At 39.1% G+C, this 15,710-nt stretch overlaps 1 protein-coding gene and 1 non-coding gene across 2 annotated transcripts; both read right to left on the bottom strand.

Annotated features, from left to right (window-relative positions):
• Positions 1–1,505: 1,505 nt before the first annotated feature.
• Positions 1,506–13,534, bottom strand: LOC145625203 (uncharacterized). The gene is made up of 3 exons (XM_081678278.1): positions 12,897–13,534; positions 2,475–3,532; positions 1,506–2,407 (listed from the first exon to the last, which is right to left on the bottom strand). The coding sequence occupies exons 1-3, from the start codon at positions 13,532–13,534 to the stop codon at positions 1,506–1,508; spliced, it is 2,598 nt and encodes an 865-aa protein (XP_081534404.1).
• On the bottom strand, positions 5,083–5,189 carry LOC145625834 (small nucleolar RNA R71). Its single transcript, XR_014110735.1, has one exon. It is a non-coding gene; the product is annotated as a small nucleolar RNA R71 (small nucleolar RNA).
• Positions 13,535–15,710: the final 2,176 nt, after the last annotated feature.

Here is a 15,710-nt window from a genome sequence, read left to right as displayed (position 1 = left end):
GCATATGACTTTTGTCGATCTTGAGCTGCCTTCATGTTTGCCTGGATAAGCCTAACTTGCTTCGTTGTTTCTTCAATCATTTCTGGCCCCAAAGTCAAAGACTCACTGATATCGCTCCAACACAAGGGACTCTTACATTTTCTCCCATACAACGCTTCATAAGGTGTCATTCCTATACTCGCATGATGGCTATTATTGTATGAAAATTCAATCATAGGTAATCTTTCGTCCCATGATCCACCAAAGTCCATCACACAAGCTCTCAACATGTCCTACAAGGTCTGAATTGTTCTTTTTTTCTATCCATCTATAGCAGGGTGAAACGCTGTACTAAACTTCAGGATAGTGCCAAATGCTTGCTGAAACATTTCCCAGAACTTTGATAAAAATCTTGGATCTCTGTCTGAAATAATATCTTTAAAAACTCCATGTAGCCTCACAATTTCTTTCACATAGGCAGCTGCCAACTGATTCACATTCCAAGTATCCTTTATTGCTATGAATCTTGCTGTTTTCGTTAAACGATCAACTATGACCCAAATAGCATTCTTTGCTGCCCTTGTAAGTGGTAATCCAATCACAAAATCCATAGAGATAGACTCCCACTTCCATCCTGGCACATCTAAGGATTGCAGCTTCCCTCCAGGTCTCATATATTGTATCTTCACTTTCTGACATGTAAGACACCTTGCCACAAACTCGGCTACCTCACGCTTCATGTTTGGCCACCAAAAATGTTTCTTAAGATCCTTATAGAGCTTATCTCCTCCTGGGTGTACAGAGTACGAGGTGTTGTGAGATTCTTCTAAAATCTTCCTTTTGAGATCTTCATTTTTAGGAATACACCATCTCCCTTTGTATTTCACTGTTCCACTATCATCTACATCAAACTCAGTTGTCGCTCCTTCTTCTTTCATCTTCCTCACCTTGGTCAACCACTCATCTAACATTTGCTTCTCACGAATCTCATCATATATGGTAGGTTTGACTGACATTGCATTCAACTGAGCGTTCACCTGACCATACTCTACAACCTCCAAGTTCAACTTCCTAAATTCTTCACAAAGTTCCTTGGCTAAAATCATCAAGTTCACTGTGTGACTTGTCTTCCTACTCACAGCATCAGCTACCTTGTTCGCCTTTCCTTCGTGATATAGAATGTCTGGGTTGTAATCGGTTAGCACCTCAAGCCATCTCCTTTGCCTCATGTTCAAATGAGTTTGTGAATATGTATTTACGACTCTTATGGTCCGTATACACCTTACACCTCACACCATACAAGTAGTGTCTCCAGATCTTGAGAGCAAACACTACAGCTCCTAGCTCCAAATCATGAGTAGGGTAATTCTGTTCATGTTGCTTGAGCTGCCTTGATGCATAAGCTATAACCTTCCCATGTTTCATAAGTACACACCCAAAGCCATTCTTAGATGCGTCAATATAGATTTCAAACCCCCCAGTCCCTGATGGTAAGGTTAAGACTGGTGCTGAGGTGAGTCTTCGCTTCAATTCTTGAAAAGATTGCTCACACCTCTCGTCCCACTGAAACTTAGTAGTTTTCTCATCGAATTTGTCAAGGGTTTAGCTATCCTCGAAAAGTCTTGTACAAATCTCCTATAGTATCCAGCAAGCCCTAAGAAAATTCTCACTTCGGTCACACTTTTGAGTCTTGGCCAATCAGAAACTGCCCGAATCTTGGATGGGTCCACCGCAACTCCTTCCTTTGAGATCACATGGCCTAGAAATGCTACCTTCTCTAGCCAAAATTCACATTTTGAAAATTTGGCATATAACTTCTTCTCTCTAAGAATCTCCAACACTTTTCTTAGATGTTCTTCGTGCTCTTCTCTATCCCTCGAGTACACTAAAATATCACCTATGAACACCACCACAAACTTATCCAAATATGGATGAAAAGTTCTATTCATGAGATCCATAAAAGCTGCCGGCGCATTAGTGAGTCCAAAAGGCATAACAGCAAACTCATAATGTCCGTATCTCGTGCGAAACGCTGTCTTTGGTATATCTTCCTCAGCAATCCTCAACTGATGGTATCCTGTCCTCAAGTCAATTTTTGAGAATATCCCAGCACCTTTAAGCTGATCAAACAAGTCCTCGATCCTAGGCAATGGATATTTGTTCTTTATAGTGTCATTATTCAACTCTCGGTAGTCAATACACAACCTTAAGGATCCGTCCTTCTTTCTCACAAACAAAACCGGTGCTCCCCAAGGTGACACACTTGACCTTATATAACCCTTCTCCAGCAACTCCTCCAACTGTACCTTCAACTCTTTCATCTCTGCTGGTGCCATTCTATATGGTGCTTTAGAAATAGCTCCAGTCCTAGGCACTAAGTCTATTTTGAAATCCATCTCCCTAACCGGCGGCATCCCTGGAATTTCATCTGGAAACACATCTTAGAATTCTCTCACCACTGGAATGTTTTCTATGGATTTCTCTTCTACACTCACATCTTGCACATGGCATAAATAAATAGGGTAGCCCTTTCGGATATAAGAATGAAAAGTCATGGCTGACACAATACTGATCCCTGGTTTTGACACAACCCCCCTGGTAAGAGATTCTATTCCCCTTTGGCCCCCTAAGAGACATCTTTTGGGTATGACACTCAATTCTAGCCTTATATTTGCTAAGCCAATCCATCCCCAATATCAAATCAAAGTCAGTTAAGTCAAACTGAATAAGGTTTGCAAGCAACTCAGTTCCAGCAATGTTAACTGGAATGTCTTGGTATAGGGATCTACAAGGAACTACCTCCCCTGACGGAATTGTTATATTGGTTTGACACAAAGATGAAGGTTTTAAAGCATGTTTATTCACGAAAGAAGTGACTACAAAAGAATGAGATGCCCCAGAATCAAAAAGTAAGTAAGCTGGTTTTGAGTTCACGAGAAAAGTACCCGTCACAACATCGGCATTAGAGTCAATCTCGCTTTGGTTCATGACATAGATTCTTCCATTACTGGTCCTACCATAGCCATTGTGGTTGCTTCCTCCGCCATTGTTGTTGCTTTGGCCATTCCTTCCTTGAGAATTGCCATTTTGGCCCTGATAATTGTTGTTGTTGAAGTGGTTGTTGTAGTTTGAGTTCCTCCCATAACCACCTCCCTTATTGCCATTGTTGTTACCTTGCCCATTCTGAGCTTGATTATTGTCATTCTGCTTCTTTGGGCACTCAAATTTCTTGTGACCAACCTCCCCACATTCAAAGCAAGTAAGCAAATCTCCATTGTAATTGCGTCCTGGATGGCTCTTGTCACATTTACAACATGGTCGGTTGCGAGATCCTTGCTCATTTTGTTGCCCTTGGCCCCGGTGATTATTGCTTTGATTGTTGTTGTTACGGCCTCCCTGCTGACCATTTCCACCATTCCCATTGCTATTACCCCCTAGGCGTGGTCTCTTGTCATAACCTTGAGGGTTCGATGAACTCTCACCATTCCCTTTCCTCTTATGCCTATCCTTGACCTCCTGCTCACGTTTGGAAATCCTCTCAATATTACAAGCTCTATCATAGGCCTCTTTATAAGTAGCAGCAGTACCAGCCCCGATCACCTTCTTTTTAGTTGACCTTCTTTCTTAGACTTTCTCTCTCTACTTAGTATTTTTCTCTCTCTTAAATTCTCTCTAAACTTTTGTTCTTAATACTTCCTTTAATTCCAGATTTATTTTTGGTACAATTTCTTCCCTTTTAATCTCAGCTATTTTAATTGCTTTCTTGATTATGATTTTAATTATTTACTTGATTGGCTTAGTTATGATGATTTGTGAGTAGTTTCATTCTAGGGTTTATGGGGATCCATAATTAATATGAAGGGATAGTTTGTTATTATTAATTATTGATATTGCATGATAATTTCTTATTGAATTGTTTTAATTCTTTGCAATTAGATTATGAATCGAGCAGATGTAATTTGATTGTGAATGTTTAGCAATATTGAATTGATGAATCGAGCAGATGTTAATTTAATATTAAAGGCTATTTTCAATAGGAACTTAGATCTAGTAAATTGCGAGAGCCTGTTAGATCTATGTTGATTAATAAATTGTGAGAGCCTGTTAATCATGTTATTTGCGCATTGTTAATTATTAATTACTTCGTTCTATCCCGGAATATTAATTATTGGTGAACCTGTGACCCTAGGCTTCTCTATTATTGTTTCTTTTCTCCCTAAACTTATTCTTCGTAGTATAGAATTCTTACCTAAAAATATTGGTTACTTAGATAATTTAGATTATAAAAATTAATTAGAATTAAAAAGACCTGTTTCCCTGTGGAGTTCGACCCTACTTCCCTATCTACTTTAGTTAGAGATTTAGGTAATTATTTTTGATTAGGGGATACGACTTTACCTTGTCAAAATTTGGCGCCGTTGTCGGGGAAACGGTTTTATTTTTTATTTCTGATTGTTTTTGTAGTCTAGATTATTTCCCTCTTTGTCTCAGAGAGCGTTAGTTCTCTGAGACAAATCTCATATTTGCTTCTAGTTTTTGTTTATGCCCAGGTGTTCCAGATCAGGTTATATCCCATTCGATCCTGAGATCGAACGTTCCTTCCATAGACAGAAAAATCTCTACAAGCAAATCCTGGCGGATTCTGGTGATAATAACAATAATCACCGCGACCCTCCAACTGATTCCAGCGATTTAGAGGTATCATCAGACGCAGAATCAGAGATGACGGCTCCAAAGAATCTTATTGATTATTCACAACCAAAGCTTACGGATTTTCCACATCTCACCCCTACTCCGGCTCTTGATGGGGTTCAATTTGAAATTAAACCTCAATTTATAACGATGATAGAGAGGAAGAAATTCAGTGGAGCCAAGGGTGAAGACCTGAATCTTCACATTGCCGACTATTGTCAATATTGCAACACCATCAGGCAAGCCGGGGTCACTCAAGACCAAATCAGGGAGATTCTCTTTCCCTTCTCTTTAACTGGAAAAGCTAAATTATGGTTTAATGGCTTAAATAGAACTACACTTGGTATAACTGACTTGGAAACTCTTGTTTTGAATTTCTATAACAAGTATTATCCTGCAGAGAGAACAGCAGTACTACGGAGTGCGATTCAGAACTTTTCCCAAGAAGCCGATGAGTCTTTATATGAGGCTTGGGAGAGGTTCAAGGACTTACAAAGAGAATGACCTCACCATAATTTAGCGCAATGGCAGTTAATCCAAGCCTTTTATAACAGCATTGGAAATTCCTCTAGAATAATTTTAGACTCTGCAGCTAGTGGGAGATTTATGAATCTTAATGTTGATGATGCAGGTCAGGTTATTGAAGATATGGCGATACACAATTCCCAATATGGGAATCCCAGAGGATTTGCTAACAAGGGGAAGCATAGTGTCGACTCTGTATCCTTTTTGCAAGCTCAACTAACCTCTATTTGCCAAAAAATAGATAACCTGAGCACTGCTAATGTAGCTAATGTTTCTGCGATTAATAATAATTCTAATGAGGCTTTCTGTGAAAATTGTGGTATTGTAGGTCATTGGGAGCAAGATTGCAGGAGTTCCGTGGAGCAAGTTAATGTATTCCAAGCTTATATGCAGAATAACCCATACTCCAACACCTACAATCCTGGGTATCGGAATCATCCGTACCTTTCCTACCGGAGCACTAATGTTCAAAATCCACCACCACAAGAACCACAGGCACCACAGCAGCAGAAATATTATCATCCCAATGCTAGCCAGAAGAACCAACCACAACAAACCCCCTCATCTTCCGACCCTTCTCTGGCGGAAATTAGAGCAATGTTGGTCAATATGCAAAAGCACATGGAGAGTAGAGATGCGACAATTGATCAAATTCTAGCGCATAATAAAATTGTAGATAATCAAATTGCGCAACTCTCCGCTACTCTACAAGCCCGCCAACAGGGAGCTCTGCCGGCACAGCCGACTAGGCCTACGGATCAAGCATTTGCAATTACTCTACGGAGTGGTTCAAACTATAAAGGGCCCCCTATGCCCAGAGTTGATGAACCTGTTTTATCAAATAATGCTAATCTTGATTCCATTAAACCAAACAATGTAGTTGATAGCCCTGCAGGGCTAAAGGATAATACTAACATATCTAATTCTACATTGCAGGGTAAAACTCCAGAGAAGGTGGCTACTCCAGACAAGAATAAGAATGCTCCAAAGCCAATTATCAAACTTCCTTTCCCAAATCGTCAATTGAAGATAAACTTGGATAAGCAGTTTGGTAAGTTCCTGAAGGTGGTAAAAGATTTGAAGGTAACAATTCCCTTTACTGAATTGATAACACAAATCCCCTCTTATGCAAAATTTATGAAAGAAATATTGACGAGAAAAAGGTCTATTAGTGAGGTAGAGACAATAGCTTTCACTGCAGAGTGTAGTGCCGTACTTCAAAATAAGTCTTCACCTAAATTAAAAGATCCGGGTAGTTTTTCTATCCCTTGTCATATTGGCAATCTCTTGATTGATAATGCATTATGTGATTTGGGTGCTAGTGTTAGCGTCATGACATTATATGTGTGTTCTAAGTTGAATATGGGTAAATTAAAAGCTACCAATATAACTCTACAAATGGCCGACCGTTCTTTCAAATACCCCTTAGGTGTTTTAGAGGATGTCCCCGTTAGAGTAGGTAAATTTTATATACCTGTAGATTTTGTTGTTCTTGATATGTCTAAGGATATGCAAACCCAAATTATTTTGGGTAGACTATTCCTTAACACTGCAGGAGCAGTAATAGATGTAAGAAGTGGTAAGTTAACACTATCAGTAGGGGATGATAAAGTTATTTTTAATCTGAATAATGCCCCTAAGCTAAAAGCTCCATGACCGAGGAGAAATGTTTCAGTGTTAATGTGGTTGTAAATTATTCTAACAAGCCCTAAGCTCTTGAAAAAGATCCCTTGGAGGCGGTATCTTGTGTTGCATCCTTTTCAGATGAGATAGACAAATGGAAGAAGGAAATCGATGCAATAGAAAGAGCACTTTACAATGTTGGTCTTAGTTTTGAGGATGAAAAGGTGGAACCGTTAAAGCAAGTTGTGCGAATTGAGCCTACGGTAAGTGTTCCGCCAGATCGAGTTGCAAATGTTGAACGCAATGACAATTTGAAGTAACACTCGATCAAAGAAGGATTTTTAGTGCGTAGCATTGAAGATCCCCCAATCAAAGTCAAAGAAGACCCACCAGATAAGGTGGTTTGGCGTCCCACAGGGTATGTCAGAAAGCTGAATTGCAGCCTGAACACCGCTAGACCGGGTGAGAAACCAGCCGATCAAGCGTTAGGCCAAGGGTCCTAGATATTGTACTTGGTAAGACGGTCGTGCGGGACCTAGATAAACCAGCGCTTTGCGGGAGGCAACCCGTATTTCTTGCTTTCTGTACTATTTCTCCTTTTCTTTAATTTTTATTTTGAGAGGCGAGGAGAGTGAAATTTTACCGTTTATAAGTGTTTTTGAACAGGTATAGGTTTAAGAGGTCGAAAGACATAGAAAAATTTGAAGACGAAGAAAAGCTAAGGAAATCTGACCGGGCACGGGCCCGATCGGGCGGAGCTCGCCCGATCGGGCGCGAAAGCAAAGGCAAATTCCAGCCTTAATTCAGCCCGATCGGGCGCGCAAGGCGAGCTGAACAGTCGAGCAAACTTCGCCCAATCGAGCGAGTTTGCCCGATCGGGCGCGTAAAGAGAGTCAGAAACTCGAGGAAATTTCGCCGGATTGGGCGAGGGCGCCCGATCGGGTGCAAATCGAGTGGAGAAAAAGATAGATTGGGCGAAGCTCGCCCGATCGGGCGAGTCATAGGGCGAATTTTTCGTTTGTGTTCGCGCCCGATCGGGCGGAGCTCGCCCGATCGGGCGCGCAACTTGAATTCTGGAAATTCAAATGATCCGCCCGATCGGGCGGGGCTCGCCCGATCGCGCGCGCCTATTTTGGCCGTCCCTTATAATTTTCTTCTTCCTTCTTTCCTCATTTTCTTCTTACTTCATCTTCTTTCCATTACTTTCTCTCTCTAAAACCTCCATTTTTACACCTTCAAACTCACTTCTTTTTCAAGATCTCCTCAAATTCATCCATTAAAACCTAAATTTTTTTACATGTTATTAATCCTCACATCTTCCTCCACATTTCCCACCTATTTTATCCTACTTTCTCTCATACTTCCTTCAAACCCCTAGAGAGAGAAAGCTCCAAGCATCAAATTTTTTCTCATATAATGGCCTCAAAACGTTCAAGGACCCAAAGGGGTGAGAGTTCGAGGGCACCACAACCAACGGTCAACCCGGATCTTCAAATTCCGGGATGGGAGGAGGTTGTCATTACCTCGGAGGAGCAACGGGTTAGGATGCTAAACCTCATCGATCGTCAGGTAATCTCTACCCGTTTTATTCATCATCCCACACTAGTTAGGTTAGGCGTAGATAAATATTTGGAAAAATTGTTCAAAGGTATAGGCATGAGTGGTTTCTTTCAAATGTGCCATGATACATATGACTACTTAACATTGGAATTTATTTCAAGTTTTAATGTTATTAAAATGAATGCACTAATTACTCATGTACAATTCCGATTATTAAACAACGATGTGAGATTAACTCTTAAAGAATTTGGAAAGTTGTTTGATTTAAAATCGGATAAACCAATTGAACCCTCTCAAGACCACACCGCCGTGGTCTATAAGAGGCTAACTGGGGAGGATTTAGTTAACCTCCAGCATGCCAAAGGGACGTGGATTCAACATCCCGTCCCAAAACTTTGGCAAAGATTTGCCGGCCTCACTATTTTTGGGAGGCATGAACCGGCAAATGTTAGGAGAGATGAATTGGAACTTTTGGCATCCTATGTAATTCCTACCGCTGAAAAATTGAACATACCCCATAGGATAGCCAATCACTTCCAAAGGGCGGCCAATGCGGCCGAGGCTAGTAGGTCTAGGGCACCTATTTATTTTGGGGGGTTAGTGACCCACATTGCTAGGAAACACCTAGGTTGGAACCCGGATGGGCATAGCAAAGTTGTAGGATCAAACCTCATGGACCTACCCTATTTAGGGAGTTTGAACTGGGTGCAACCTGTGGGGAGTGATACTTGGTGGATAGTCCACCGACAATCGGGTAGGAGGGACCAAGCCTTTACCTTACCCAACCCCGCCTTGACCAAATTTGAGAAGGGGAAGCCTTCTTATACTTTCGAGATAAATGGTCAAGGTGAGGTTCAACCACCTCACCCTTCACCACAACCCCACCATTCCCCCCTAGACCATTCCCCCACTCACCATTTACCACACTACCAACCACCTCCACCCTTCACATATGGCATGCCCACTTCCTCGGTCGATTACAACATCGACCCCAATGCCCCTTATGCTTTTAGGAGCCAATTAGACCGCATCGAGACGGGGCAAGGGAGAGTTGAGGGTATGATGCAAAACCTAGACTCTAGGTTAAGCATCTTAGATGGGCGGGTTGGTTACATACAGAGGAACCTAGGGAGGGGCCTTTATCCCATGTATGATGATTACGCCCGTCGGGGGGCTATTCCTCCCCGATTCACTTACTCCCGATTGGTTCCAATACCCCCAAGGAGGGTATTCTCACCCCGGTGCGTATGGTACTTATGTGGACTACTCTTCGGTCCACGGATATGGGGGTGATGCTCCTTTTGGGGGTATGGGTGGGAATGTGGACCCTAACTACTTTGCAGGTGGTTCGGGTTATGGTGGTGCTGGACCAAGCCAAGGTGGTGCCGGTTCGAGTCATGGAGGCGGATATGAGAGTATGGATGATGATGAGGACTAGCTATGCTGGGCTAGTTTCCGAGCCAATGAGGACATTGTCTGATTCTGGTTTGGGGGAGATTTTTGTTTGGTATTTTTCTTTTCCTCTTTTCTTTTATTTTTGGTGTGTTTTGTTAGGTTAGATTTCTTGCTTTCTAGGTTAGTTTTTATTGCTTTCTTATATATGAAAAATACAAAAAAAAAAATTCAAAAATAAAGAATTCAAAAATACGTTCCAATGAATTATGAATCATACTTCCCTGTGCCCCGTACTTGAGAAAAATTTGTTTTGATTCTTGGTTATTGATAATGAGCATTGTGGATTTGTTGGTTATGATTTGAAGTTTAATTGCTTGGATTCCTAAACATGAGTCAATTTTGCCCAACTACTTGTGAATATAGTGCTTGACTAGTTGATTTGGTTAGGAAATGTGTGATAGTTCCATAGTTCCTGGTATGTCAATGAATTTGAGTATTGATTTGCAACTATGACTAGTGTTTCATGACTTTTTATTATGCACATGAGGAGGACGAAGGCGTTCATTCTTTTAGGTAGCCTTCAGAGTATTTAGATACATTTGTTCCCTTCTTGTTACCCATGTTGTTGCTTGTGCCCTTTTATTGTTTATTTAGCCACATTACAAGCCTATATGAGCCCCATTGGTTACTAGTCCCAAGCTTGGCTTGGGGGAGCTATTAGTTGGTGAGGTGAGGGAGTTGTGGTGTGCACATTGTTTGCACAATGTGGGAATAAAAGAAGAGTGATTGTTCTTTGATTTTTGATTGGAAAATATTGATGTTGTGTTTCAAATTTGAAAATTCCAATATGAGTTAAAAAGAAAAAAAAAGAGCAAAAGAAAAAAAAATTAATGCTCAAATGTTCTATTTGAAGGTTGTTCTAGAGAAAAAAAAAAAAGAAAAAATTCAAGTTTGAAAAAAAAAGAAATAAAGAATGAGTTCAAAGTTTGTTTTTCACTCAAAGTTCTACATTATCATATTTTTATGAGTGATTATTGTAAGTGTTGGGATTGTTTATGATGATTAGATTTGTATTTGGTGGTTTTTGTTGGAGTTGGTTATGTTTATGGAGATGTATGATCATCATTATTTTGATCATGGGTTTATTAGGTTTTGGCTCCCTTAATGCATAGCTTTTCTCTCACATAATCCCAAATCTATCCTACCTTTACCCTAGCCTTACATTACAAGCTTTAAAGACCTTCCGACCTTGTGCATAGAAGTTATGTAAATGTGAAAGTGTTGTTTATCAATGCAAGTTATGACTTGTCATATTTCGAGTCGAGTAGTAGGATGAGCGTTCAATGTTTTTATACACACGAGAGTGTGAGTTGGGAGGGCATTGTTCACATTAAAGGGGTTGGTTGGAGAGCGATCGAGTACATTCTTTACTCGCCACATAAATGAGAGTTGAGTATGTGAGCACTAGTCTCGAATTCTATATGCTCTTGTGGTTTGCTCTACTTGACAATTGTTGGGGAGGAAGGGTGATTAGATGAATAAGATTGATTGATGTTGAAGCGTGTTCATTAGATTTACCTTGAATCGTTGGTTTTTGATTTGATTATTGGGGTGAAGTATGTTTTATATGTTCATTAATGAGCTCTTTGCTTAGGGACAAGCAAAGGTTTGGCTTGGGGGAGTTTGATATGTCCATTTTATATAGTGTTTTACCCCCGTCCCTTGGTCGTTATTAGTAGTGTTTTTGGCTCTTTAGAGCCACTTTTATTACTAATTGGTGCTTTCTTGTGTTTTCGTAGATTTGGTTGACTTTTGCAGAGATTTATGTTTTTGGAGTATTTTCCCGGGATATTTTAGAGCAACTACGGAAGCTAGAAAGACGCGACCACTTTTGGAGCCCAGGATCGGTGAGAGCCGGTGATTAAGGGCTCGATAATTGGGATCCCGAGGCATTTGGACCAAGTATTCGAGACCCGAGAGGAAACCCAGATTGGGCCGAGAAATCTAGCCCAATCGAAGTCCAAGCCTAAAGAGGAGCAAAGACCCGATCGGGCAACCTTTCGCCCGATCGGGCGCGATAAACCATAGGGCTGCATGCTAAGGCGCGCCCGATCGTGCGAGCATCTAGCACGATCGGGCGATGCTGCTTGGGAAGAACGCGAAGAAAAAGGCGCGCCCGATCGGGCGCGCATTTCTGGAGGACCTGATTAAGTTTAGTTTTAATTCTTGTTTTAGAAAACGTTTAAATACGTTTTTGTACGGAATTTTTAGTTGACCTTCTTTCTTAGACTTTCTCTCTCTACTTAGTATTTTTCTCTCTCTTAAATTCTCTCTAAACTTTTGTTCTTAATACTTCCTTTAATTCCAGATTTATTTTTGGTACAATTTCTTCCCTTTTAATCTCAGCTATTTTAATTGCTTTCTTGATTATGCTTTTAATTAGTTACTTGATTGGCTTAGTTATGATGATTTGTGAGTAGTTTCATTCTAGGGTTTATGGGGATCCATAATTAATATGAAGGGATAGTTTGTTATTATTAATTATTGATATTGCATGATAATTTCTTATTGAATTGTTTTAATTCTTTGCAATTAGATTATGAATCGAGCAGATGTAATTTGATTGTGAATGTTTAGCAATATTGAATTGATGAATCGAGCAGATGTTAATTTAATATTAAAGGCTATTTTCAATAGGAACTTAGATCTAGTAAATTGCGAGAGCCTGTTAGATCTATGTTGATTAATAAATTGCGAGAGCCTGTTAATCATGTTATTTGCGCATTGTTAATTATTAATTACTTCGTTCTATCCCGGAATATTAATTATTGGTGAACCTGTGACCTAGGCTTCTCTATTATTGTTTCTTTTCTCCCTAAACTTATTCTTCGTAGTATAGAATTCATACCTAAAAATATTGGTTACTTAGATAATTTAGATTATAATAATTAATTAGAATTAAAAAGACCTGTTTCCCTGTGGAGTTCGACCCTACTTCCCTATCTAATTTAGTTAGAGATTTAGGTAATTATTTTTGATTAGGGGATACGACTTTACCCTGTCAAGTACCAGCCCCGATCACCTTCTTTTGGATCCTAAAAGTCAGTCCATCTTCAAACTACTGAGCCTTGGATCTCTCATCAGGCACTACATTACGACAAAACCTTGCGTACTCATTAAATTTCTCAGCATACTCCTGCACACTTATACCAGCTATTTGGTTAAACCTACTAAACTCACTGTATTTTTGCCTCTTGATATGCTCAGGAAAGAAACGATCCCTGATTGCTGTCTTAAAAGCCTCCCAGTTAAAATTCTTTTGAGCTCTTATGGTGGCTCCTTCATTTTCCCACCAAATATCAGCAGCCTCACGTAAATAGAATGTGGCTTGATCCACCTTCTGAGCATCAGGGGTACCAGCAGCAGTGAAAATCTTGTCAAAGTCACGTACCCAGTTCTCAACCAACATGGGATCTTCCTTCCCCATAAATAGCGGAGGTTTCAATGCAGCAAGTTTCTTAGCCATAGCAGCTTGAGGGTCATTGTCATTATTGTTGTGGTTGTTGTTGTTATTCAGCTGGTTTTGCAACAACCTTCCAAGGTTCTGGTTCATTTGCTCAAGAGCTCTTAACCTAGCAGCAAGTTGTTCAGAAGTCTCGGCCATTTGTGCAATTCTTCTCCAACGAGACTTGGTGTAAACGTGGTAATTTTGCATACACAGTCTGCACAATTTCAACACTGGTGTTACCACCATACACATTTTAACACGACATATTTAGATCGTGTGAATTGCAATTAAATCATCAACCACGACATGCTTTCATGTAACACATCAGCACATATAGAGACAAGAATTAAGCGATTTATTAAATCTTAATAGCATTCAAAGAGTCGGCCAAATTCCAAACCAAATAATGCATCAACTTAGCATTAGACTATAAATTCGCGCATTGCTTTGCGATTTCACTATCACCCGACCAAGTCATTACTAGTCTTGACTAAATTAAGCATAAGAACATCAGAGCTTTGTCCTATATAAATACAATAGATAGAAAAAAAAATGAATTGATATTTATTAATAATCATAAAATAGCAAGGTATAAATATATTAATCAAAATTATTTTATTGCAAAACCAGAAGAGAATGAAAATCGTCTTTGAAATAAAATACTAGTACTAAATAGCTCAATAAACTACTAGTTACAAATAAACCAAAACTATAGTTTCTAGTCATAAGAAACTAGCTTTTATTTTTAAAACTAATATATAAAAATTTTAACCAAATAAACTAAACGTAGCTTTAAAAAAATAAATAAATAATTCAATTACTATTTTCCCCTTGACTCTCACGAGCTTCACCTTCCTCGGGCTCATCCTCCTCCACATCATCCAGGTTATAGTCAAAGTCTCGCTTGGCTTCCATCATTGCCTTCTCAAGGTAGTCCACAGTACGGATCCATTGTTCATCATAATAATACTTATCATTCGGTTTACCATTGATGTATAAGTCAACATACTTTTTTGTAAGTTGAGAATAGGGTCCCTTCCCAATTAACGTGTGTAGAAGGATTTGAGATCGCCTCTCTGGAGTGAGATAAATAGATTGGCCCCCAAGTATATTGTAATGAAAGTGCTCAATGCAGAGATTTAAGCGGTACGCGTAATGTCGAATATTTTCATTATAATTCATACGAATCCCGTAAGGAGAATCAGGTAATAAATATGTACTCTTCGTAGCACTCGACTTTCTTGCAGTTTTAAGTACTCGTACCATCTAATAAAAGAAAGTAAATAATCACATAATAATTATTAAATGAAAGTAGTATAAAACACATAAATCCCGGCCTTATCGCGATTCCCACACTCACGACTTTCCTAAGCTTAAATCAATTTTAAACTTATGTACAAATTTTAAACCTAAATCTTTAATTTAATTCATTTTAGTCCCTAAATTTTGAAAAATCTTGGCTCTGCATACCAATTTGTAACACCCCAAAAATTCGAGTCTTTAAAACAATAAGAGTAACCTTTAACTTTCAAAAACCCAACCATCGAACTCTGGGAGTGTTACTGCTACACTTATTTTCCGTAGAAAATAAATGCAAAGCAAAAATAACATAATATTTAAATAAACTAAGTGGTCTAAGTTGTGGCAAAATAAAATAGACATTACATACAAACTGCAATTATTTGAAACCAATAATTGAGAGGAAATAATTAAATTCGGGAATAAAATAAATTGTCTTAGCTACGTGATTATTCTAACGTCTCCTCACATGTAACCGAGTACCTTTTTTTACCAACCTGCAAAATAAATCAAAAATAAGAAAAGAGAGAAAACTCCCAAAAATCAGATAAACTGAGTAATTCCAACTCCATCCCGTAAAATAAATAATTTTAGTTCAAAGCATTTTATACATAATATAGTCTCATAAATATTTTAATACTCAACCAAGTTCAAATAGTCACATAAATATTATTACTTTATTTAAGAAAGGGAAAGAGAACACCAGTAAGCCGGGACTAGTCCCTGTCACCACCTACTTTACAGAGGGTCGCGCGTAACCCTTATTGGCCATAAATTAAACAAAATGTCCCTAGTGTGCACACCCCTCACTAATACCCAGTGATCAGGAGGAAGACTAATAGCAATATACAATAATTTAAACCAACTAGTAGCAACCATAACTACTAGTGGGCAACCTATTCTTCACCCTTTCGGGTTTCATTTCCCTTCTTAAATTAAATTTCACTGTACATTTTATTAGATTATATCATCCAATTACACTGTACACAAGTATTGCACAAATCAATTTAATTTCAAGTTACAATACTTCAATTTCAGTATTATTAGACCATAGTCTTCCTACATGACATATAGACAATCAATCACGTATAATCAATCATCCAATACCCAAGATTATATTAAAAAAAAT

This window comes from Chenopodium album, chromosome 3 (assembly GCF_948465745.1).
Source record: "Chenopodium album chromosome 3, dcCheAlbu1.1, whole genome shotgun sequence".
Classification (NCBI taxonomy): domain Eukaryota; kingdom Viridiplantae; phylum Streptophyta; class Magnoliopsida; order Caryophyllales; family Amaranthaceae; genus Chenopodium; species Chenopodium album.
Note: the sequence above shows the minus strand (reverse complement) of the source record. Positions and strands in the feature narration are given on the sequence as shown.